General features: G+C 45.6%; 1 protein-coding gene across 1 annotated transcript in view; it reads left to right on the plus strand.

Moving 5' to 3' along the window:
• UBE2E3 (ubiquitin conjugating enzyme E2 E3) overlaps window positions 1-27,275 on the plus strand; it is a 191,778-nt gene that overhangs the window by 106,438 nt on the left and 58,065 nt on the right. The window contains exon 4 of the mRNA XM_078681476.1: window positions 7,499-7,631. Coding sequence (XP_078537602.1) covers window positions 7,499-7,631 — 133 coding nt within the window. The remainder of the gene's footprint in view (window positions 1-7,498; window positions 7,632-27,275) is intronic.

Raw genomic sequence — 27,275 nt, forward strand, 5'->3', positions numbered from 1 at the left:
GAAAGCGCTAGGTTACTGTATGAAATATTATTAATAAAAGCATGTTTTGTACTTTTGGATAAAAACAGTATATCAATTGGTTCTTTCTATTTCCTTTTTGTTCTAATTACTTTTCATGCAAAATGGTTACATTCTATTGTTTCCTTAAGTCTTTACATTGATTTATTGATCCCTGCCTTAAGGAACGTTTACCCTACCAGCAGGGGGCCTCCACTTCTTTACACTAAGGGTTGTCATACCAGTTGCTGAATCACTACAATATCTGCCCCAAATGAAAAACTGTAATATCAGTCGGTTCCTAAACTGGTCTTAAAAATGGAACTGGGTACTGAATGCCTGGTAGCTATCAAACTGAACAGCGATACCTTTGACACCCTAAAAAGTTAACTTTTGTTGTTAGTGTGGTGGGCTTGTTTAGTGAGAAACAGCCATTGGGACATCAGCCCACTGAGTTGTACATTGTTAAGCCATAGATGAAAGATGGATGGCTAGAAGAAGCACAGCAAATTTGCCCCCATCGTATTATTTTTGTCTGGTGCCTTTGACTAATTAACTGAGATGTTAGTAAACATTGTAGTAAAGGTCGAGGGTGCCAAGATGTGCTGATGTCCTTTGAGAACACTTGAATGAAGCCCAATTGGATAACATTAGACAAAAGAGTAATGTAAGTGGAAATGAAGCACTTATTGCGAAAAGGCCTGAAAAGTGTTTGTTTATTATAGGCCCCGGATGGTGCCTTTAGGTTTTCTTTCTGTAATTGTTCCTTTTACTTACATGAAATTAAATGTTCTGACTGGATATCTACTCAGATTTAAAAGGCTGGATGCATGGTCTTATATCTCCCTGCAATATCCCACTCTAAATACCTCTCCCCCGTTTCTCCCACTTTGATACTATCTCTAGCATGCTAATTACTTTGAAATTTTTATCTGCAAAATAATTTAAACAAAAAAAATTAAAAAGCCCTAGCCAGATCTTGCCTTTAAATTTCATGCATTGTGTATTTCATGTATTGTGCCATAGTGTGTTTCAGTTTCTATCCCCATCTGTAGTAAATCATGACTGTGCTAACTCCGGAGAGTCAGGTGCACAAAAGAAGTAATTTGGCATGAGGTCTGTTCTCAGAATCCCAGTCTCTGAAAGGCACTTAGGCTGTCCTTATCACAAGTATTGCCACTGTCCTTTGAAACAAAGGAACCAGAACCTACTGCAAGCTCTCAGCACTACCTCTTTAGTCTTAGAATTTCACGTTCTAGCAAAGTTGAATATTCAAGGCAAAACATTGGAGGTGTTGGTGGGGTCGGGGTATAATGGCTAAAGGGAGAACATGTATCCCTCACAATAATTGTAAAGCATTGTTATTATTATTATTTTTTAAAGATGCCAAACAATTGTCATTATTAGCATCATATGCTTAGAAATTGTATTGCACTTGTTACTCTGAATAAGTAACTTGTGCAACAGTATTACTATACTACCATGTGTTGCATTCAACAGTACAATGTGGTACTGTTGCAAAGTATAGCATCCAGGGTGTGACCTTTTGAGTAGCACAGTTCAATACCTGAGTTAGTATATTGAGGGAGCACATGCAGCGTTCATCGGGCTGTGAACCTGGACTGCACTGCATGGATTTTAAGCAGTTGCACAATTCATTGTCTGCCTGCTGCCAGTTTGAGTTACAGCCACAGTTTGGGACAAACAAAAAGATGAGCATTAGCGGGTGCACTATTTTGGTACTATTTATTTTTTCATTTTTTTACCTACACTTTTCCATTTTGAGTCATATTTTGTTCACTACCTACCAGGTCTTGGTTAGTGTTAATTTCAATCCGTACTTCATATTCATACACAAGTCCAAAGCTTCAGAAAACTTCATGTGGATGATATGTGCATGTTTATGACGTCTTTCCTTCATTTATTAATGTGATAATGCATTCTCTATCGTTGGGGTCCCTCTTGCCAGTGTAGATGTATCTGTAGGAGATTTTATGTAATTTCAGATTGAATCAAGTTACAGATAATTCATGATGATTAGGAAACTGAGCCAAAAAGTGTTTTTGGAATGGTTTCATTTTCTTTACTCATTAAACAAATACATAAGCACCTTTGTTGTACTTGCATTTTTCATAAAGTAACACACGTTGGCAATATCAATGGGTCTCTCTTACAAATGAAAGGGCCTCTTCAGTCATGGATGCAATTTGGCACTCAGCAAGTCATCTTATGTGCACTCTTATTCATCCTTAAACTTATACTTGCATTCACTCTCTTACCCATCTGCTATAAAAATAGACATAAACCCAAAAAGCACATGGATAATACATTAAAAGAATAAAAATAGGAAAGAGAAAATATGACGCCACCTAAAATTGGCGGACATATGCTTGTGAAACAAAAATAAAATGAAATAGCAGTTGGTGGATATCTTGCAGTAGTATTGTACCTAGTGCATCACTGCACTAAAGTTCCAACATAGCTGCCAGGTTTAGTAAAACCGTGTTGGCCATCTTGGAGCAGTTAAAGCAATGATAAACAGTGCACATTACCATTCCAAGATGACCATGCACTAAACATCACTCTGGGCAGCCATCTTTCAATGCTAAAACGTATAGTGTATCACAGTTTCACTAATCCGAGATGGCCAGCATATTTCTTCTAAACATTGTTGTTACCTTCACAAATTACTATACACTGAACTGTAAAATGAAACATTATGGACAATACATTTCCTAGATGAGTTTAGAAACAGCAGCCGCACACTCTGCATATGAAATGAGCGGCAAGCGAGCACGCCAGTAGGACTGTCTAAGGAGCTAGAGGAGACACTGAAAAAAACAAGCATTTGCAATGCAATAGGACTCGCATTTACGCAAGACCTATTTCATTGGAAACAGGTGTGCGGGCTGGCAAGAAGGCACGAACGGGAGTGCGGTGGTGGGCCGCATGGGTCCAGAAGTCACGGACTGCGGGAGGGGAGGGGGGCACGGGAAGAAAATAGTTTTTGAAGTAAAGGGGCCAGTAGCCATGGAAGGAAACAAATGACGACATGGCCGTCATGAGTAGGGACTAGCAAGCCTAAAACCAATCGGAAGGCAGCATTTAGGACCTTAGCCAATAAAAAAGATGGGCGGAGAGTGGGCGGAGCTTCCACGCCATACTGAATACTGCATGCCTTGCTAAGCGAGCAACGCACGCGCGCTGCCGCTATAGGCTCGACCTAATAAAAAGTGAAGAAGGAAAACAATTTAAATACACACTTAAAAGGCCTATTTACTTTAATATATCTATTTCACAATGTGCTTAGTGCCTTTGTCACAACTTTTCATAATTAACTTATCAAACCTATGGCACCCAACATACATTTTCCCAAAGCACATGTCTGGTCTTTAGCCTTTAACTCTGGCTTGTCATCATAACGAAGTTAGACCTACAGTATTCTGCATAAACTTTCCCACGAGAACAACCCTCAGGCATACAGTGAGAAAATTATACATTTCTTACATGAAAGACAGGTAGACTATAATTAGGGGAATTTATTTTCCCAGTTGACTTGTATTGAAATGGGGAATGTCAGACGTGAGAAAGCTAAATGAAAGCCATTTTTGGCTTTAAAAATTGGGAGTCTTGCACCTGAATTGAGTCCGTAGGCATTAATTAAGTATAGACAAAATTGCAATTGGCAAAACAATATTCAACCCTTTGTAACGGGGTTAACAAGTTATCAAAGTGCAAATATACAACCTGTATGCTTTGTCACAGGGTGAAAGCAACAAACAATCCTTGCATGGCATGGTAATCTGTTAGATTTCTTGTAATAAGATATCGGTCTACAGCCTTTAAAACCAATGTAATGAGAAATCACCCTTGAATGCCTTTTTTCATATGATTTTTGCAGTTAAATGCATTGGGCCTACTGCGGTTTCTCTCAACTTTTCATAATAAACAGATCAGCCCAGCAGCCTTGTTCAGTGGCTTGTCACCATAACCAATGTGGACCTACCATATTAAACATAAACTTTCTTAATAGGCAACACATGCTATACAAGTATTCTTTCTCAGTTGACACACACAACTTCTTCCCAATCGAAATCTAGCCTCGAGAGTCACAATTTGAGTACAATAAAAGACCTTCTCTCATTTGTCCTAAAATGACAACTATGTACTAAATGACATTTGGCAAAAACAATATGCAATGCTTCCTAAAGCGGCATAACAAGAATTCTCAAAGTTCAAATCTTCTACAATGAGTGTTTGGCAAAGGTGGTAGTCAACATCAAAACATTTTCCGTCTATGGCAATCTGTGAGATTCCCTGTACTAAAATACCTGCCTACAAACGTTAACAGAGTAGAGTGCATAGATAATCCACTCTCAAACTCCTGATGGCTTTAACATGTGCTTTTCACAATATGTATATTAAGCCTTTTGCTGTTTGTAAATGTTCAAACTAAACAGATTGGCCAAACAAATTACAAACCTTCCTAAAATGGCATAACGGTGATTCTTAAAGTGCACGTATTCTACCCTGACGGTGTGTCGCAAGGGGATAACCAATACCAAAACTCATGCCTAGAATAATAACACGTGAGATTGCCTGTAATAAAATACCTGGCTGGAATCCAATCTTGAACACCTATGGACTTTAACATGCTTCTCACAATAACTAAATCAGGCCTCCTGCCTTTGTTGTTACTTTTCATAATAAAACGTCCATGCTTATAGCCATGATCCATGCTCACTAATGTTATATTGAGCCTAGGTTTTCCCACATTGCAAAAAGTGCAATACAAGAGTTCTGTTTTTTTTTAGTGGAAGAACACACCTTCTTCTGCCCAATCAATTTCTGTACGCAAGAGAACGCACATTTTGGTGGAGCCAAAGCCTGTTTCTTAATAGTGTTTTTTAAAGTTATTTTTCTGTTGATCACATAACGTCTGGCAATAGCTACACTATATTGCCAGACCTAACAAGGGGTTTGACATTTCTCAGTCTTGCCCGCCCCTCCTTCCATCAAGAGTGGGAAAATGGTCACAGGAAACAACCCCATTCTTAAACTGGTGTGAAAGCGCCATACACAGGAAAGCCATCATCAACAGAAGATTTTCTTCCTGCTAAGTATCATTTTAGGGTAAAGACTTCAGCAATCAATAGTGCTATTCTCTACTAGGTCACTAGTGAAGTGGAATTGACAAGTCCTGCTTTAGTCCTGTTGAGTTATCCGCATCTGTACGCTGCAGAGCTTGGCGGAGAAAGATTTGTATTCCCTTGCAGATAAATGCAGATGCAATGGTTTTATGAAATATTCAAACCAGTTGATAATTACAATTGAAAACCTGTAGCACTTTCTTTTAAGACAGTTTTATATTTTGCTAATGAATATATATATTATTATTGCACAGTCTTATTTAAGCCCTTTCTTCCCTTACAGCATATATGTAAGTCATGCATAGAACTTAATAGCCAACGTGCATGGAGAGAGTTAAATTATTGTTCCAAACCCGCATGAGTTAATAAACTGGTTTGTAAAGAAGTGTTTGCAAAAGTGCAGTGATATAAAATTGACAACATTTCTGATTTGGTATTATTCTGTTGCATGTCTTGTTGATGGTCGCAAACCAGCATCCATAGATCCCACTCATATATAGCCTAACGGCTAGGACGGTTGACCTCAAATCTGGGGAACCTGGTTCGATTCTTGGCAATGACGTTTAACATACTGTGATTCTGGGCAAATCACTTAATCTCTCCGTGCCTAGCAAAAATGAATTGTTCTTGTGTAACGCAACTGGTGCTTATTTAAAGTGCTCTGATACCTTCGGGTCAAGTTCGCCCTATATAAAACTTTGGGGGGGGAAATCTGGGAAGGCTGGAAAAAGACATTGTTCACTTTCTTGAAGTGCATGTATGCCAACATGTTTACTGAATCTGTAGTCACGAACTACAAGAGTAGTTCACGGCTGAAATTGCGATAAAGCCTGTATGTTAAGGTGCTTAAAGAATACAATCATCTGTAGTCCATATTCAGTCATGTGCTGCTCAAATAGGGAAGTTTGGTGATAACCTGTCCTTTAAACCTCAAGTGGAGAGTGTAGTTAAGACTTGCTTTGGCCTCCTTCGATTCCTAAGGACGTTTTTGTTCCTGCTCCCGGCTTATTGTCGGAAGATGCTAGTCCATGCTCTTCTAACATCTCGGCTGGACTATGCTAATGCATTATACTGGGGTCTCCCTCTGTACCAACTCAAGAGACTTCAGTTGGTGCAGAATGGTGCCGCCCGGCTCTTGCATAACATCCCGAGGAACATCTCTGTCCGGGCTCATCTCAGGCTGTTTCACTGGTTGCCCATTTAGTAGAGAGTGAAGTTCAAGGGGCTTGTGTTAGCACATAGAACTTTCTATGACCTTTGTCCCAACTCTTTATCATCCTTCTAAAAATGTACGTTCTGCTGATGCATTACTGGCTGTGGTACCTAAGATGAGGAAAAGATGGAGAGGCACCTCTTTCTCTGCGTTGTCAGCAGTAGGCTTGCATGCTCTTCTCTTGCACCTTCGTGCTACTAAGGATGCTGGTTCTTTTAAACATGGCCTAAAACTTGGTTATTTAACTGTGCCTTTTAATTTTGTTCCTATCGTGAGATCAGTGGTCGATATACCTGTAGCCCAGGTGCGCTTTATAAAGTAGCTGTGCGCTAACAAGTGCCATTTGATTTGAAGAATAATATTCCTCCAAAACTGCAGCTGTCACCCATTGTACTTATCCCTTTTATATACTATCTTTTAAACCCTTAGTCGCCTCATGCATGTTCCTTGATCTTCATTCTTCCAACATAAATTTCTGGATGATACTTTTGTACCACCCTATCAAATATGTGGCAATCTTCCATGGGTATATTACAGACCTGGAGGGTGGTGGTTTTTTAGTTGACACTCTGGCACCTTGAGAGCCACCATATTCGAGACAAGCAGAGGTGGAGGATTCCCCAGAGGTGTGTATCAAGCCTGCCTCTCTGCAGCACACAGCGTAGGGTAGATAAACAACAACGTTGGGCAGACAGCAAGACCAACACAGCCAGGTCAGCCCTCATTCTGCACTAGTGGGTCATTCAGTGCAGGTGGGCCAAATCCTACTAGTGTGACTTCACCACAGTGATTATCTTAGTGGCAGATTTGGTAAGAGTACCTTTAGTAAAATTATACATGTAAATCTACTGATTAATGAGGATTCTACAAATGTCAATGTATGCAAAGGTTTCGAGGATTAGCACTTTTTTGTTACTGTACTGTTAGTATGGGGAAATGATTCCACCTTCCCCTAGACACTTTGTTTTGATACAACTGGTGAATGCGTATGGAGTAGCCAAGAAGTGGCCATATTGAATAGTACTGATAAACCTTATCTATTGTAATACTTTTTGATTATCTTATGAAAAAACACACTGACACTCTTGCTATCAAAGTTGAAGGACTTTAATGTTTCTCTGTTTTGTCATTTAAATAGCGCTGGTCCAAAGGGAGACAACATTTATGAATGGCGATCTACTATTCTTGGGCCACCAGGTTCTGTATATGAGGGAGGGGTCTTCTTTTTGGATATCACTTTTTCATCAGATTATCCATTCAAGCCACCAAAGGTAAGCGTCAATATGGAGTTTTTGTAATCCCTCTGTATGCTTAATTTGTTCCTTTGTCTTGCCTTCAAAGATTGCTCCTATTTCAACCTGAAACCCAAAAGTCTTCCACACTTCCTGAGTCCCAATATTTTTGTCTTGTACAAAGTAGGGCAGATGCTCCTATTTATGTGTACTTTAACTTCTTAGGTTCAAATTTCCAAAGTTCTGTGTATACCGTCTATAATATTTCTTTGCAATGAATAAGCAGTTGAATACCCTCTCAAGTAGAATTTAATGGATTGATAGAAATTTAAATCTTGAGCTGACGCTTCATTAATGTTTGATTTCTTATTTTCTTTGGCTTTGGTTTCTGATCGAGTTTGGTGCTTGAGTAATTAATTGAACATTGTGACTTTAGTTTGGTTTAGCTCCTTAGCTGGAATCTCATTAGAGGAGGAGGAGCCATGTAAATGGAATATAGCAATAGGATGAGACATAAGGAAACATTTATATCTAATTTTTGTCATATTTTAATTCTTCTTTGTACCTAACGGTACATAATTCCATTTTGAGAATTGTAATGTTCAATAGAATTTGCCATGCTCCAGACTTTTAACAAACCCATGTCACCCATCATGACTTGCAGGTTATCCATAGTCTTTAACTTAAAAAAAAAATATACATTGACAGCAGGGGTTCAATTCCGAATTGAAGCATCCGGTCAGATTAGTAACCTGCCCACAGTAACACATTAGTTGGCATAGTTTCTTAGGTAATGTAGTTGAGTCTTTATGCAGATAGTAGACGCTTGCATGTGTTGGATCTATGTCTTTAACATTCAGACGTATTACCACAAGTCTTCTGTTAAGCTATAGACCATCCAAACATAGTGTAGGTTAAAGTACTGGTTAAAAAATATGTCTGGAGCAACACCACAAAGTGCTGCCACCATGATAGTAGACCAATAGCAATCTCAGCCCTCCTGTTCTAATGTTATTGGTAGAGAGATCAAACGACTGGAGTACACCGGTATACCCATTTGAGACTTGGGTGATGAATGTATGTAACAAAAAATAATGTCTCAACAGATTATATTTTGTAGGCTATTAAATAAACATGCACATATAGTTGCAAAAGAAAAAGCAGGGAGACTCTAAGGTTAAGGGATGTGCCAGGGGCAATGTATATTTTGAACATGTAAAGGTAAACATTAGTATCAGCACTATTTACACTGAATGTGGGAGTAACCTGGAAAAACTTTGTGCACATAAGTGCTCGTGACACACAAGTGGACGGCACAAGTGACAGCAATGAGCGGCGCAGAGTGAACAAAGTGATAATATTTACAAGGTACTTTAGGTTCATGAATAATTATTTACAAGAGTTACAAAGGTTTGATAATTTGTGATCCCGAGCATAGCGCCAAAAGTTGCGCTGGGAAGTCTTGACTTCCCAGGGTAACGTTTGGCGCTGCGCTCTGGTTCACATATTGTCAATCCTTTGTAACTGTTGAAAATAATTATTTGTGAACATAAAGTACCTTGCAAATATTATCACCTTGCTCACTGTGCTCTGCTCATAGCTGTGTCCCTTGCGTCGTCCACCTTGTGTGTCACAAGCACTTATTGCACATACATTTTTCGGTTTACTCCCACATGCAGTGTAAACAGTGCTGATACTGTTGTTTCCCTTTACATGTTATGAGTATACAGTACCCGTGGCACATCTGATGTCTCCCTGCTCTTTTTTTTTTGCAACAATATGTGCATGTTTATTTAATAGCCTAACAAATATTACCTGTTGAGACATACTAGTATTTTTGGTGACCTAGAGAAAGCACTGGAATTAGTAATAATGCAAAAACCTCAAATTCAAATAGAATACACTGCATCCCAGCATTTTTACAACTCACATCTAACCACCTGAATGAAATTACTAGCACCATAAACAATGGATTGAATACAGTTTTGAGGAGAACAGTGAACATTTGATACTAAAACAATGTTAAAGACATGAAATTTATTTAAAGAAAATTTAGAGTGCACTCATTTAAGACCAATCTATTCACCATTTTGGTCTAATTCTTGGTTTGAAAGTTGTTGATAATTAGTTCTGTAGTAGGGGATCTCTGTGTATAGTCATAATCTAGTGAATAGTCCCGCCCATGTGCGTGGACCCCGGAGCAATCAAAAATAATCTCTTACAGTGTCAAAAAATGCAGAAAATGCATAGACACTTAAGAGAGAATTTAAAGACAGATAATGCAGCCAAAAAGGCTACACTGTCCAGTACTTCAACTAGAAATTCCACCATAAAATCCACAAAACAGCAAAGCCTGTACAGATTTCCCTTGCTGAACAGCAAAATCCCTCAGGAATGATAGAGAGAAGAACCTGGACAGACAAGCCCCATAGGCTGCCATTATGTGGCTTAATTAGGATACTGTGCCTTTAAGGAACCTTCCAGAACCTTCTCTCAGTATCCCAGAATGCATAGCAGGTCCAACTTAGCCTCAGTTCTTTTTTCCGGCTCCTGCAAGCAGGACCCTGGAGCATTGAGCTCTCCCTTTTCAAGGGTTTTTGTTAGTGTTTTACACTGATTTCGATTTTTGGTACTTTTAAAGTACTTTGGTGACTTTCTTTCTGTGTTTCTGCACTCTTTTTTGTCCATAATGCCTGCATTATTCGACAAATGCCCTGAGTGCTCAAGAAAGAAGGCCAGGTCAGACTCCCATGAGGTCTGTATTCTCTGCCTTCCCTCTTCCCACATTCCTGAGGAGTGTGTGATCTGCAGAAGCTTCTCTGGAAGGACCCTGAAGGAGAGGAAGAAGATCAGGCTTCAGGGACTTGAGGAGAGAAAGTTGAAGGCACGAGGTGGGTCAGGAGGGGCTCCTTCTACCCATGCTGAGGCCTCTGGGGGGCTCCCCAGGGGCAGGAAGACCAGCCCTCGCCCAAGGTCTCCGTCTGGGTCAGTTGCGCTGACCACGACGTCGAGGGGACGGTCAACGGCCAGTTCCAGGTCTCCCCAGGGCTCTGGGTCGAGAAAACGTCGCCCGTCGACGTCGAGGAACGTGTTCCGGCCGCCGTCGAAGCCGGTGTCGATATCCTCGCTGTCGGCGTCGAGTGGTCGACATCGGAGAGCCCGGCGTCGGCGCTCGCCGTCGAGGCGACACCGCCGTTCGCCGTCAAGGACATCGTCGTCGAGGGGATCCTCGTCGTCGAGGTCGCCGTCGAGACGGAAGGCGTCTCCGGCGCCGAAGAGGTCGACGTCGAAGCATTCCAAAAGACCGACATCGAGACGGTCAAGGAGATCGACGTCGAGAAGGTCAGAGAGGTCGACGTCGAGAAGGTCCAAAGGGTCGACGTCGAAGCGATCCAAGAAGTCGACGTCGAGGCCGGCGAAGAGGTCGAGGTCGCCGTCGAGGCACCATCGCCCGTCGTCGAGGTTTCGTGGCTCGTCGATCTGGTCGGGGTCGACGTCGAGACGGAGACACGGTTCGACGTCGAGAAGTGTGATTCGGTCGACGCCGAAGGACCGTTCGACGTCGAGGGGACATCGGTCGTCGTCTGGACACCGGTCTTCAACGTCTGGAGGTCCTAAGGACAGGCCCAGGACTGTGGGGGGCTCCCCACGCTCCGGAAGAGATGGTGGCTCGCCGGGAACGGCGCATTCCGGGGTGGATACTCCGATGAAGCCTTCTACACCTCCTTCGCGGCCTGCTGTGCCGAAGGGTCCGCCTCCGAAGGCCCCTACCCCACCTCCGAAGCCGGCTCCGCAGAACCCGCGGCCGGTTGCTCCTCCACCCCCGGTCCCACCGAGGGCGGTGTCGATGCCTAAGTTTCCGACGCCTCCGAAGAAGACTCCTAAGAAGCCTAGGACTCCTGACCCTGGGAGGCCGAAGGAGCGTCCGAGGCCCAAGAGGTCGAGGTCTCGCTCGGGGAGACGGGACAGATCAAGGAGTGGCCGTGGATCTTCCTCACGATCCAGGCGTCATCACAAGAGACGTCGGTCCAGGTCACGTTCTCCATCTGGGACCCGTTCCTACTCGCCCACGCTGTCCGATTCGCCGGAGACTAGGGTGTCTCCGATAGACGATATAAGCACATTTCAGGAGGTTCTCCTGCGTGGAGCGGCGAAGTTGGGCATTGAGGTTGAAGCACCTACGGCTTCTACCTCGGTGATATTTGAGACATTACACAAAAGGCACTTGTCTCGCCCCCTGTTACCTCTGGTGCCGGGGCTCCTTTAGCCCGCCGAACAGCTATTCCTGACGCCGGCAACGGTGAAGTCTGTACCTTCCAGGATCCTAAAAAAGTACAGGGCTCCGGACTCAGACCCAGCCTTCTTGAGGAAGGACCCGGTACCGGATTCGGTCATCGTGACTGCTGCACGGAAGCTTCATGCCACCTCCCCTGCGTCCACGGTGCCTCCGGACAAGGAGAGCCGTTGGATCGATTCTGCTGGTCGCAAGGCGTGTGGGACATCCGCCTCGTCCATGAAGGCTGCCAGTGACTCGGCTCTGCTGGGACGCTACGACCGGTCCCTGTGGGACTCGATGGAGCAGTTCGCAGACCTTGTCCCTCGAGACCGCAAGGAGGACTTTGTGGAGATCGTCAAGGAGGGGATGCTGGTCTCTAATCAGGCCATCGGCGCCGCAGCGGACATATCATTGCTGTCCGCGCACGGATATTGCCACGGGATTCACCAGAGACGCCACGCTTGGCTCAGGTTGACGTCATTGAAACCGGAAGCACAGCAACGCGTGGCGAATCTCCCGTTTTCCGGAGATACCCTCTTCGGGAAACACGCGGATGATGAGATGGCCAGGATGAAGGCCGAAGCGGAGACCCTGACGGCAGTGGGCTTGGAGAAGCCCAAGGAAAAGAAACCCTTCCGACAGTACCAACGTCGGTTTGGGTCGCAGGGTCGTGGAAGGGGGCAGTCTGCTGGACAACATCAACAGCAGCAGTAGCAGCAGCAGTACAGGCGGCCCTTCCAGAAGCGACAGGGTGGTAGAGGTCGTCAACAGTCCTCTACCGCGACCAAGGGCCCGGCCGGGTCCCGTCCCTGAGCTGTTACTTCCCCCTCGTCCGTTACCCGCTCCGGTGGGGGGAAGCGTTCAATTTTTTCTGGCAGAGTGGAGAAAAATTACTCAGGACAAGTGGGTGCTGAATATTGTTTGCAATGGATACAGTCTACGTTTCACCAGCCCTCCTCCATCGATTCCTCCCGTCAGCTCGCAGTATCAACTGCGCGAGCTTCAGACGGAGGCGGACATTCTGCTAAGGAAAAGGGCGATCGAAGACGTACCTCTGTCTCAAAGAGGAAGAGGTCTGTACTCTCGGTTCTTTCTTGTCCGCAAGAAGGACAGAAACGAGTTCAGGCCCATTCTGGATTTGCGGCAGGCAAACAAGTGGATTTGCAGAGAAAAGTTTTGCATGCTGTCGTTGCATCAGATCTACCCTCAGCTGCAACGAGGAGACTGGATGTGTGCCATAGATCTACAGGACGCATACTTCCACGTGCCCATTGCATGCAAACACAGGAAATTTCTGCGCTTTCAAGTCGGCACCAATCATTATCAATACACGGTGCTACCCTTCGGACTGAAGTCTGCACCCAGGACATTCTCAAAATGTATGGCAGTGGTAGCGGCACACCTGAGGAAGAACAAGGTGTTTGTCTACCCGTACCTGGACGATTGGTTGATCAAAGCCTCCTCCTTCTCGGAAGCTCAAGCACACTTCCAGAAGACGTGCGTTCTCTTGAACAAGCTGGGGTTGCACATCAACATGTCCAAGTCGGTCCCGATTCCGGTACAGTGCATCCAGTACTTGGGGGCCTCCATCAATACGCTGTCAGCAAGCGTGTCTCCTTCGGAAGAGCGACGTTTATCACTCGTTCGGAAGGCTCAGGCTCTCATGAAAACTCCGTCTACGACTGTGAGGACGGTGTCTTCTCTACTGGGATCGATGGCCTCTTGCATCTTTCTCACTCCTCACGCACGGCTACAGATGAGACCTCTGCAGGAGTGCTTGGAGGATCAGTGGGACCAGAGGAGAGGTTCTTGGGACGACAGGATACGACTGTCTCTACATGCTCTTCAGTCTCTGAAGTGGTGGTGCTCGAAGGAGAATCTCCTCAGAGGCGTTCCCTTCCACAAGGACATTCCCACACAGACCATCGTGACGGATGCGTCTCTCCAAGGTTGGGGGGCGCATTCCGGAGACCTGCAAATTCAAGGGACGTGGTCCCCGACGGAGTCCACGTACCACATCAATTTCCTGGAACTGAGAGCTGTTCACTTGGCACTGAAGGCCTTTCATCCGTCCTTTCAGACCAACTCTCTGCTTGTTCAGACGGACAACACGACAACGATGTATTACCTCAACAAGCAGGGGGGCTCGAGATCGCGCACTCTGTCGCAGGAGGCGCAGGCGATCTGGCACTGGCTTCTGGCTCGAGGACTGTCGATAACGGCCACCCATCTGCCAGGTGTGCAGAATGTTCAGGCAGACGAACTGAGCAGAATCGTGCAGGAAAACCACGAATGGGTCATAAACGACGAAGTACTAGGAGAAGTCTTCGCAAGGTGGGGAACTCCAGACGTAGATCTGTTTGCCACCGCCGAAAACAGCAAATGCCGAGGCTTCGCCTCCAGGTACTACCAGCCAGGGACGCTGGGGAACGCGTTATGGATCAACTGGTCGAACAGCTTTCTGTACGCTTTTCCACCAATTCCCCTGATTCCGGCGGTTCTCATCAAGCTGTCTCAATCCAGGGCGAGGATGATTCTGATTGCCCCGGAATGGCCCAGACAGTGGTGGTTCACGGACCTACTTCACCGATCTCTCCTTCCTCACATGAAGCTGCCGTGCAGGCCGGACCTTCTCACGAAGTTCGGGGGGCGGATGGTGCACCCCAACTTCTCGTCTTTGAGTTTGGCGGCATGGCTCCTGAAATAGTGCAATATGGCCATCTGAATCTCCCAGAGGATTGTATGGGCATACTGAAGGAGGCTAAGCGACCTTCCACTAGGACTTCCTATGCTTACAAGTGGAAGAGGTTTTGCATCTGGTGCAAGTCTAAGAACTATGACCCTACGTCATGCAAGGAAGATGTCATCCTTCCATATCTGCTTCATCTGGCGCAGTCGGGCCTTAATGTCCATTCCATTAAGGTTCATCTGGCTGCTTTGACTGCCTACAGGAAAGGACCTTCACAGACTTCCTTTTTCCAGATCCCTGTGATCAAAGATTTTTTGGAAGGCTTGAAGAAAGTGTTCCCTCCTGTCAGGCTTCCTTCGCCTTCATGGGACTTGAATGTGGTGCTGTCCAGATTGATGAAGGAGCCTTTTGAACCCATTCATAAGGCTTCGTTGCAGCACCTGTCCTGGAAGGCGGCGTTCCTCGTGGCCATTACATCGGCCCGCAGGGTGAGTGAGATTCAGGCATTGTGTTGCCAAGAACCTTATACTGTATTTCATAATGCTAAAGTTGTTATGCGTACTCACCCTAAGTTTCTTCCCAAGGTTGTTTCTGATTTTCATATCAATCAGACTATCACTTTGCCTACGTTCTTTCAGAATCCTTCATCTCCGGCGGAAAGGTCTTTACATTCCCTGGATGTGCGGAGGGTGCTGAAGTTTTATCTTGATAAGACTAAAGATATTCGTAGGTCAGACCAATTGTTCATCAATTATGGCTCAGTCAGGACGGGTCTTGCTACCTCTAAACAGTCCATCTCTAGGTGGATTGTGTCCTGCATTCAGTTGTGTTACTGCAAAGCTAATAAAACCTTAGGGGGCAAACCTAAGGCTCATTCCACCAGGGGCAAGGCTGCTACGACAGCTATGCTCCGTAATGTTCCCATTGCAGAGATCTGCAAGGCGGCCACTTGGAAGTCGGTCCATACCTTTGCTAAGCATTACTGCCTGGACACTGATGCCAGGGCAGACGCTCAGGTTGGGCAGGCTTCGCTGCGGAATCTGTTCGCACAGTAGTGGCGTTATTTATTCTCCACCGCCGCTTGGTGTGGGGATGGGCTTGCCATTCTATTCACTAGATTATGACTATACACAGAGATCCCCTACTACAGAAGGAGTAGTTTCTGTCCTGTAACTCCAGTTCTGTAGTAGGGGTATCTCTGTTATAGTCATAAGCGCCCTCCCGCCTCCCCGGTGGAGTGTTGTTCATGATCATAATGCTACAGGTCTGGCGTTTTCTACGCCTTCGAAAAGAACTGAGGCTAAGTTGGACCTGCTATGCATTCTGGGATACTGAGAGAAGGTTCTGGAAGGTTCCTTAAAGGCACAGTATCCTAATTAAGCCACATAATGGCAGCCTATGGGGCTTGTCTGTCCAGGTTCTTCTCTCTATCATTCCTGAGGGATTTTGCTGTTCAGCAAGAGAAATCTGTACAGGCTTTGCTGTTTTGTGGATTTTATGGTGGAATTTCTAGTTGAAGTACTGGACAGTGTAGCCTTTTTGGCTGCATTATCTGTCTTTAAATTCTCTCTTAAGTGTCTATGCATTTTCTGCATTTTTTGACACTGTAAGAGATTATTTTTGATTGCTCCGGGGTCCACGCACATGGGCGGGACTATTCACTAGATTATGACTATAACAGAGATACCCCTACTACAGAACTGGAGTTACAGGACAGAAACTACTCCTTCTTTCTGTTGTTTCCAACTCGTCACTGCACTCAACTACATCACCTTTTACAACATTAGTACCCTTAAACAACTTGCACAACCCTTCAGCTCACCATTTTCTAGTATCCGTTAACACGTGACAATTTGCAATGGGTTTAGTGTAACAAGACAACCTTTTTGTTCCGCCCCTGCGACTCCTTACACACCCATCTCCTGATCTTGCCGTGTTCTAGATTTAGTGCATTTCTCTTCATGATATTTCACGTTCTCTGTTACTCTCCAATATATCTTTAGATTTCCCTAACTGCTCCCCGTTTGTAAGCATTCAACTACACCAGTGCTGTTTTTTAACCTGGTAAGTTTCCAGTCAAACTCTGACAAGTTGGTTTCCCTATAACAGTACAGGGCAGCGGGCCCACAACACAGCTGTAATGCCACCTTCAGAGCTGCTCCATCCACCAAAGCCATGTGTCTGTAAGCCGTATTCATGTGGTTAATTTTTTCTGCAAAAAACGTTTGCTGGGGGGGTGGATGGTGGGGATAGAGAGGGCATGATATAATGAAAATAAAATGTTGTAGATGCCATTTATCTCAACCACTTTACATACAGAGACGCTCCCCTGCTCTTTAAAAACCCCTTGATTGATTGATCTATTTGCATTCGCTTACATCCATGTCCACACCTTCCTTCTAAGTTAGGGGTAACCACGATAACCTCTATTCTTAGGTCCAGGAGCATATGCAACATGAAAATCATACTCCCACTCCCCCTCTAACTATTGTGAAAAACTGAGAGTAGTTCTGTCTGAACCTTTGCAAGAAAATATTTTAACTAAAGTATTATGATCTGATGGTAAAAGGTAAACTTTACAAGAAAAACTTGAAATGATGAAGTGCCCAACTGTATCCTTAATCCTTGTGCTCAATAACAGAGTAATAGATAGTTCTCCTCCTAGAACTCATGAAGTAAAAGCAATCACAACTTCATATCCATTTTCTTCCTGTGATTGCGTGACCTCTAGCCTAGTCAGAATGGCATCAGTGGTCAAAATAGTGCTGGTGTTCCTCAACTGTCTCAAAAGCCTGCAAACGCCCAATGTAGCAAAGCACCCTTCCTCATTATGTCACTTAACTGACTTACATTCCTCACAAAACTCTAAAGCTAACAGACGTCTTTTTTACTTCCCTAAGCAGGCATCCTAATTACAGCTTCTGTGAATTTTATCTTGTTTGCTGTGACTCAGCTCTCTACCACCTCCAAAACCTTCGCCAACAACACATCTTAGTTTTTCATGCTGTAGGTCAAAATGCGTAAAATGTAACGTGAAAGAATATGAACTCATCAAAAAAACACTCCCCTTTAAGAACAACTCAGACACTGACCCAAGCCGCATTCTCACACATGTAAATGCCCATAAGGGAGTAATTTAAAATTCTGATAGAGAGTTCTAGCCACAGATTCCTTGCTTTAAAGTTATCCCCAGGTGTCTGACTGGACCCAGAAATGTTATCGTTAACAGTAACCTAGTGCTTATAAGTGGCATCATTCTGCTCTGCGTGGCTTTGTTGGCATTATCTGCGCTGGAAGAGACATGCGCGGTGCCTGTATAGGTGCCACCCCAGGGCGTTGTCAGTTCTTTTCTTCCCTCACAGATCTGAAAAGAGCTACCTCTAGTGAATTTTTGATTAGCCTTTTTTGACATTTTGTCAAAGTCTCTTGAAGTTTTTCCTCCTGATGTGGAATACGAGGTCATCTAAGAAGCGTGGCTTCAAGCCCTGTGGCACCAGTTACCGCTCAGTGACGGACCTGCATCTTGTATGCCTCTGGTGCCTCGACCACGACCGAATTTCTGCTCCGATTGCCATGCACTCAAAGGCTGTGAGGTTGTGATCCCTTAAGCTCCTGGCAGTGTAACTCTGCGACGTTCAAGAAGCCGGTCGAGAGGAAGTTTTCCCGGTGGCGGTCGCAGACTTCGTCAAACTCTTAAGTCGACGGATCATTCGGTTAAGTCCCACCACAAGAAAAAGAAGTGGAAGTGTGCTTCGACTTCTCGTCCTGTTGTATGGCGTTTTAGATTCCGAATGGATTTTCCCGATTCATGCCCTTATATAGGTACAATTCACATTGCCCTTATATAGGCATAGCAATCAAGCCCTTATTTAGGCATAGCCCATGCAACCCAAATACAGGCATGGCTACTTCCATCCGTTCACCAAACGTCACAACGATTTCTTGAAAAACCAGTTTAGGGACTTCCTCTTGCTTGAATATTGATTTCTCCACGAACTCAATTTTACAAAGAATATCTATTCCTTAGGGGTTCATTCATGACCTTCATATGCCCAACTTTACGTCAAACATGGCATTCCTAAACACATTCAAGGTATAGATATACCTTCACTTGCTTTACGAAGCACGGTGGTTCGGAGCACATCTACGACCTACATGCCCTATGCAGCTCGCTACAGCAAGTGCCGAAGGAAGCCGACTCTCCAGCTGACGTACTGATCAGGAAGCGGCCTTCCTCTGCTGAGAAATTCAGCTCCAGTGTTTCTGACTCCCCTTGCGGGGTGTTGGGAAATCGAGTCCCAAGTCAGAGATACCAGACCTCCTTCATTCTAAGGTATGGAGCTGATTAGAACCTAGAGAAACCTTTGGTAGATTCTTGGCAGAAACTAAACCTATGCTAAAGACCATACTTCTTCCCTCGTACTAGACCTAGGTTAGGTACATTGGGGTAGGCATATTTTAGAAGCACCAGCTGAGTATTTTAGTCTGTGTTATTTATGTATGTATTTTTATATGGCTTAGAAACCATACAATGCTATTACAGTATTATTTTATAATACTATTCTCGCTGTACGCATTATACTTTGCATTCTGTCTAACGATTGAAGCAGTTCACCTCTCTTAGATGAGAAAGAAGACTGTTCAATAAACCTTTTATTGAAAACGCCCGTCTCACTATTTCTCTGCAAACTCTGTAGAAACAAAGCATGCACCATTGACTGAGTGAAATACTTATCTATTGTTTCCACGACTCTGAAGATAGTTATTCCAGTCCTAGGGAAACAAAGTTGTCATGTTTATGCTGTTGTCAGAAACTAATCCCTTCCTGTGAATTTGAGAAAGTTTCTTGTGACCCCTGAGCTAGCTGGCACTCACAATTAAGGTTAGTATATTCAATAGAGACCTACTGTCCTAAGTCATATCTATAGGATATAATATTCCAATGCGCAGAGCCTATTGGGAATATAGGAACTACACTACAGTCCGTTAGATGTTGAGGGAGTGTCACTGAGAGCCTGGCTCCGCAGTTGAGCCAGCGCCTGGGTCGGCTCTGCGCCTCCCTGAGTTTTGTGGAGCCGGAGTAACCCCCTCCCACTTGGAGTTTTATGATGCTATGCACCTCATATTTGAGTGGCCCGTTCCCGTTCCCTCCGGCACGCCTTCGTCCCCTTGGGTTCGGACCACGCTGGCGGCTCCGGCGACAGTCAGTCCCCAGGGATCTATATATGGATCCAAATTGGTGCTGGTTGTGCCATATCGACTTTCCACAGCGCCAAACGCGAGGCTCACGCTCCTGGCGTCCACTAGCTGTGCGCCCCCATTTACATCCCCGACTCTGACACAGACATGGCTGAAACAGCTGGGCGTATCCCTGGCGGCTCAACATCTGGTGGGCACTCTGAACTCGGCCACAAATGCCTTACGGATAACAAATGTCATCTCCATCCGGAGGTGGCGCAAGGCCTCTTTCAGCAGTGGGTACAGCCTTGGTTAGATCTGTTCGCCACCTACGAGAATGTGCGATGTCTGCAGCTGGGAGTGCTGGAGTTTCCAAGGCAGCTGTCTCTAGGAGACACTTCTTGTTTTGAGCAGAGCTCAGGCATCCTGTGCGCCTTTCCACCCATACCACTTCTGTGCAAAGTTCTCAAGAACAGGCACGATTGGGCCCAAGTCTTCCTTGTGGCTCCGGATTGGGTGCGGAGAGTCTAGTATCCCAAGCTCTTGAGCATGGCCATCGGTCCTCCGATCAGGCTGCCCCTTCCGGAGGATCTTCTGTTGCACCAGGGAAGGGTTTCCCACCTGAACATGTCAATGCTCCACCTTCTAGCTTGGAGATTGAACTCGACAGTTGACCGCTTTTGACTTTCCTCCCGAAGTATGTAATATTATCTTAGCAGCCATCCCTCTTCAAATCCCCTATTGTAAGTAGGTTCCTGAAAGCTTTTTAGGTCTTGCACATGCAAACCGATCGCGAAGCGATCGTCACTGCGAGACTCTATTGCAATCATTTCTGCTTACAACGAGCCAAGGGAGACAGGAGACAAGAGATGTGCGCGCGCGCGTAAACCGATCAGGTCGCGCCCGCTTCCTGTCTCCCATGGCTCCTTGTAAGCAGACACACACGTACACACACATACAGAACCCCCCCCGTCGCTGCCGCGCACACACACACACACAGAGAACCCCCCACCCCCGCCGTGCACACGCACACACAGAGAACACCCCCCCCCCCGCCGCGCGCGCGCACACACAGAGAACTGGCGCCGCGCATACACACACGCGCGCACACGCGCACACACACACACAAAGACACCCGCCGCGCGCTCTCACACACACACACACCCTTGTTTTCTGTGCCGGTACTTATTACCTGCGCGAGGTCAGTCCACCTCGGACATAGGGGTTCCGCCCATCTTTCGCAGTTGATGGTCTCCAGGCAGAAGTTTCTTAGGTTCAGCCTGCAGCTAGCTATGAGTAGTCCTCTATAGAGAATGACCCCTGGCGGCAATGCGTCATCACGTGACACGCACGTCCCAGCATGTGCGTGACTCACGCGTACAGTAGTTACGTGGATGAGCAGGAAGTGCTGGTGAGGAATGAGGGAAAGTATTAAACGGTGGGGTATGTTGCTGAGCACCGGTGGTTACGCAGTTAGGGGAGTCCGGTGAATTGTGAGGGTAGGCGATGTAAGCGTATACTAATCCCCTGAGCATGGAGAGGATACCTTTGACTAAAAAAACGACTAATTAGGATTCCATTAATTTACAACAGTTGGTAAATGGCCACGAGACTTTAGGCCCAATAACAGCCAATAACTTTGTTTTCGTACAGTTTAAGTGCGCACATATCGCAAGGTTGGCGAGTCGACAAATGCACAGGGCGACCCAAGAGTCTGCTCTAGTTTTTTTGTTTGTTGTGGATTTGAAAGTGTGTGCCTGTGTTTAACTTTGCCGCCACAGTGAATTGCTCAGACTCTGCGTTGATGGTGTACGCTGCCCCCGTCGCGCAGTTCTGCACCCGCCCGTCCGCCACTCACATCTAGTCCACTAAGCGGTTTCGGGAGTTCTCTGCGCAGCTTGAGGGCGAGCTGTATCATAGTGTGAACTGCAGAGCACCTCACTTCGTGGAAGCGGTTTCCTGCATGTTGAAATAAGGATCCGGTCATTTACATCGGAGAATGAAAGTGTAACAAACTCATGTGTCCCTCCAGCAATCCCTCCCCCTCCGCCCATGAGCAGTCATAATATGTTTATTTCAAGGTTCGAGTACTACTTGTTGTTTTTAAAGGTGCCCTAATGTGTCCACTTGATCTGTAACGTGTCGACTGACGGGCACGCATGCAGCGGGCATGGCTTGCAGCCTGGAGATGTGCCCTCGTGTTCGCAGCTGTGAAGTGCTGGCGAGTTCTGTAAAGTCTGCCCAGGCCTGCCCATTATAAGCCGCTTCATAAAGAAAACATTGGGGCTGTCTGGGGATAGGAGCCTTTGACTGCTTTTACAGTTTCGGTTTTGTTTTTACAAAAGTTTAGAATACAGGTAGCCGGCCATTCCCTCATAAAAGTTTAGAACAGACTTTAGGATGCATGAGTGTGGGCAGGGGGTTGGGAGAGGCGAGGGAAGAGATAAGAGGTGTTAGCACCGTGCCCCCCACCCTTCACAAAACTACAGCAGGGTCTGTCCGAGCAGTGACTGCGAACTACTGCCTCGACCAACAAACATGAACTGGACTACTGCTGCCAAGGAGAATGGTGACCATTGTGTCGTACTATATAGGAACAGCAAATAAGCAAGTCCTTCTTGGGGTTCAACGGTGTTACACACAGATCACAACAATATGTGCATAAGCCTTTTCAGCTGTCTGTACAGCTGGGACAAAATTGATCCAAGGACACGGACGCTGATTCGTGGAGTTTGGTCAATCATGCACGAGGCTCCTCAGCTGCTATTCGTGTGTTTTTTACGGCTGTTTGAACCCACATCCACTGAGCCCTGGTCCAGTTCGTGAGGGCTTCAGACTTGCGGCCAAACCCTGGCCGAGTGAGCTGCTCCGTGGAGCCCGCACTGCCTTGCTGCGTTGCTCGACCATCCTTTGGAGCAACAGGGCATCTGATGTGCCTCGGTTAGTACCCCGGAAAGAGGTGTGGACGAAGGAGGGCTCGGATGGGTCATTCTGGGCAGCAGGGGGGTGCAGGGTGAAGCTGTGTACCTGTTGTGAAGTGTTGCCAGATTTTGAGCCCTTCCTCCTAGGCAATGCACTAGATGTTGCTTTTGGTATTTTAAATAACAATGACATTTAATTTTTTTGAAGGCATTGCCATTTAGAATGTCAATAGCTCACAATAATGTAATTGCGAGACCTATTGCATTGTAAATGCTTGTTTCATTTGTTTCTACCATCTCACTTTATTATACCCCAGTGGGATCTCTATCTCATCCTCACTTTACTTATGTGCGCTCGCTTTGAGCCTCTGCACAATTGTCCACTGAGGCTCCTTGCTATCAAAAGGGCCTTCCTGGTGGCAATAACACCTGCCCAGAGGGTCAGTGTGCTTCAGACCTGGTCATCCAACGCTCTTTATTTGAACATCTACTCCGACAAATTGGCGCTTTGTACAATAGCTTCCTGTTAAACTTGGCACCATTGGTGTGAGTCTCCCTTCCAGTTTTTTCTGTTGCCTCATCTGTTTTTGCTGGTCTAGATGATTTGGCCATTTTGCCACTGCTGTTCAGTGCCAAAGTGCAAGTGCTCCCTTTTGTAAATTGTGGTGATGGATTAGTGATTCCATGATTGGCTGATTTGATTTACTTGTCAGACCCTAGTACAGCGCACCATGTGGGCCCATGGACTGTAAATCAAATGTTGCTGGTGGGCTTGCTGCACTGATTGTGCTACCCACAGAAGCAGCATGTAAAATGGGGCTCAGGCCTGCCATTGCAGAGCCTGTGTGCTGTCTTGGACTGCCATGTCGACTTGGCAAGTGCACACACTTGCCAGTACCTAAACCTTCCCTTTTCTACATGCTAGTCACCCCTAAGGTAGGCCCAAGGTATCCCTGTGGGCAGGGTGCATTATATGTGAAAGGCACGACATGCCCTGATGTGTGTGGCCTGTCCTGATAGTGAAAAACTAAATTGGCAGTATTTCACTATTGCAAGGTTATCTGTTCCCATAGGTCAGAATGGACAGTTTGATTATAACATCTTATAAACATAACTGACCCAAGGAACAAGATAGGAAATTAACTTTTAGTATGCCTGAACTCAGAATGTTAAAGTGTATCTTTTAATGTGGGTGATTTTTACATTCTGTGTTTGAAAATACCACTTTTAGAAAGTAGGTATTTTCTTGCCTAACCATCCGATGTGCCTCTGCTAGGATTGTGTATTGCATGTCTGGCAGGAGCTGGGAGAGGGCAGTGGCTCCGGCAGTCTGATGAGTTGGGGCTAGGCTGCATGGGGCCTGGGTTGAATTTAGAGTAGGGGGAGGAGATTTCCTTTCACCTGCCTGGACCAGGTCTGCTTTCAACAATGCTGTCTCCACCTCCTGCCAGGAAGCTGCACCAGGAAGGACAGAACTGGTTATGGCTGGGTACAGACACTCTCTGCATTCAGAGAACAAAGACTTTGTGTGTATATAAAGGGGGACCCATGCCCCAAAACCTTAGATCACTTATGGGAAATCAAGAGAAACCTTTGCCAAGGAGAAGAACCGGAGAAGCTGAAGGAAGATTACTGCCCCTGTACTGTTTGCTGTTTGAGATTGGCCTGCAGTGGTTGCTGTTGGCTTTGTCTTCTGCTTGAAGAAGAGATCTCCAAGGGCTTGAAACTGAGCTTTCCTCCTGTCTGAAGTCTCAGGGACACAAAGACTACACCACCAGCTCCCCTGAATTTCCTTGCTGGGATTTCCAACCTGCAAAGAGGTGCCTGCTGCTGTTTAGGACCTCTAGGGACTGTTTGTTGTTGGGAGCTGGAAGATCTACGCAACAACGAAGAAGTGTGTCACATCCGCACCGATTCCCGACGCATCGCAGAGCCACGGACAAGAAGTGTGCCGCATCCACACCGGGTTCCGACGCAACGCTGAGAAAACAGTTGCAGCACCTGCTGTGCGTCTGCAAATGTTCACGCATCGACTGGATCGTCGCCACGCATCGAGGCACCATCTTGTCGCATCGTAACCGGAACGCAGTAAGAAACAGACGCATCCCCTCCTCTCCGGTAAGGAACAGATGCATCGCCTCCCCTGCGCTGCAGTAAGGAACAGGTGTGCTGCCTCCTCCAAAGTAAGGAACTGACACATTGCCTTCCCTGCGACCCTTTTGTTTGCTTTGCGTGATGCATCTAAGAAATTTAGTGGGAAAAGTGTTGCATTTACAACTTGCATTGAACTGAACTATTTGAGTACGTGGGGGTCCTGAGTCAGTCAATACAACACTTTTTTTTCACATCTAAAGCTATTTCACAATCTGTCTTATTCACATCGTCCTTATATACCTCTTCAGATTTCCCTATTTGTAGAGAAACTTTTGGCAACTCCTCACCACCATTCCCCACTTCTTGCACCGTACTCATCCTGTAATAAGCAGGGCAAAGGGAAGTTGTTGGTCCTGTGCCAAGAGATCCCAACGCCTATGAAGTTGCTCTCCTAGAAGAACATCTTAGTGGTAGCCAACTATCTGGCAAGGTCTCTGAATGCCAGAGCATACAAGCTGAGCATATGTTAACTGGTAGATCACAATTGGCGCCTCCACCGTAAGGTGGCAGGAGGTATCTTCGAGGAGTGGGGTATGACCTTGCTTAGATCTGTTTGCCAGTTGCAAGAATGTGCAGTGTCCACTCTACTGCGCACTGTGGTTTCCTCCAGGAAAGTTACAAAAAAATGCATTCGGACTACGATGAAAACAGTTCTCCTGTATGCTTTGCTGCCATTGCCTCTCTAGCCTCATGCTCTGAAGAAAGCCAGACTCTGGCCTAAATCATATTATTAGCCCCAGACTAGGCCAGGAGATTTGAGTAACTAGATCTCCTGAGCATGAGCATTTCTGGCTAACACTTCAGGAGGATCTCTTCTCTCAGCAACAGGGCAGTCTCCTGCACCAGAGTTTCTGCAACCTACTCCTCCATGTATGGGTATTGAGTGGTAATAGTTAAACGTGCTTGATGTATTGGCGGCAGTAGTGGATGTTAAATTTGGAGCCCAGTGCTCTTCTGAGGCAATCTCGCATTGTTCAGAGTAGAGGTTTGATATCTGGTGTGGTGCTCATAATATCGACCCTCTGAAGGTCAAACTTTTGGATGTGATGTTTTATCATTTGCCCATCAATGCTTTCCAGTGGGTACAATTAAGGGTGATCTGTTGGCTCCTTCAGCCTTTCGCATTTACCTGATCAGCCATCTCTATTTAAATATCCTGTTGGGATTCATTGTATTGAAGCTCTGAGACACATTTCCCCTGAATCCGTTTGTCGTGCCTTAGTGGAACTTGAACTTTGTATTGACATTGAGGCTCAAATACTCTTCCTGTTTGCCATCACCTCTCTTTCGCACTCTTGATGCAACTGCCATACATTACCTTCTTTCTGTACAAGTTAATGCTGTTGGTTGAAAACCTGACGGCCCAAACTTGTGGAGCCTTTCCACATCGGCCATTCTGTCACTTTGCCAATGTTTTTTTCTCTCAACCGAATCCTCTGAAGGAAGAGGATAGGCTTCATTGCCTCAGCTGTAAAATGTTTTTGCTCTTTTACATTGAGTGCTCCAAAGACAACCGTGCAGATGACCAGCACTTTGTAGGATTTTCTAAAGCGAAAGAAAGGAAAGGCGGTACAGAAAATTACCTTATTAAAATGTGCTATCTGCTAGCAAAAACTCAACCCCCTCAAGGCCAATTGCTCAGTCCACTGTAGTCACTCTGATGGCATTGACAACTGGGTGCCAGTACTGTACATCTGCAAGGCTGCGACGCAGGTGTCTCTGCACATGTTCATGAAATACTACTGCCTTGACAGCCGGACCAGCAGGGTGGCCATTTTGACAGCTCCATCCTGCTAGGCACTCTGATCTGCTCTCCCTCCCTATACTCTCCACATTTCAGATTTATTGCTTTGGTATCTATTCTTAAGGTGAGGAATATGTGTACAGAAGTATTCACCGGAAGAACATGTTACTTACCTAACGCTGTTTCTGATGTATACACTTACCACAGAATCCTCACTGCCATCCCACCTGCCCATTCTATGGAGTGGATTCCTGAACATTGTAATAAGGCTCCAAGTTGTGGCACACTGTCACTTATATTTTTTCATAGTGCTTCATGATTGAGGGAATGAAAGGTGAGGAATCTTCCGCAAGAGTAGCCCCCAGAAAGAGAATTACCATACGTAATTGAAGTGTTCCTTTTGTAAATGTGAGATAGGACCTCGTTTCAAAGGTTTTTGATGCATTTGCATGCCCACTAGGTGATATTTAGGAAAGGACTGAAAATCTGGCTTTTTGCTACATAGGTCATCACATACCTTGCATATCGGCAGGCAGTAGCTAGCGCCAGGACACCCTCGGGTAACCGTTGCGCTTAAGAAATTAAGATCACATAAGAGCCTATCTCATTGCACCATCTCCAGCAAAACTCTGAACTTCCAGACATCACTCTCTATCTCATTTAAGTGTCAGATACCACCTCAAGAGTTATTGTGTAAGCTACGGTTATTGAGTGCAGATTT

The sequence above is a fragment of the Lissotriton helveticus genome, chromosome 3_1 (genome assembly GCF_964261635.1).
Source record: "Lissotriton helveticus chromosome 3_1, aLisHel1.1, whole genome shotgun sequence".
Taxonomy (NCBI): domain Eukaryota; kingdom Metazoa; phylum Chordata; class Amphibia; order Caudata; family Salamandridae; genus Lissotriton; species Lissotriton helveticus.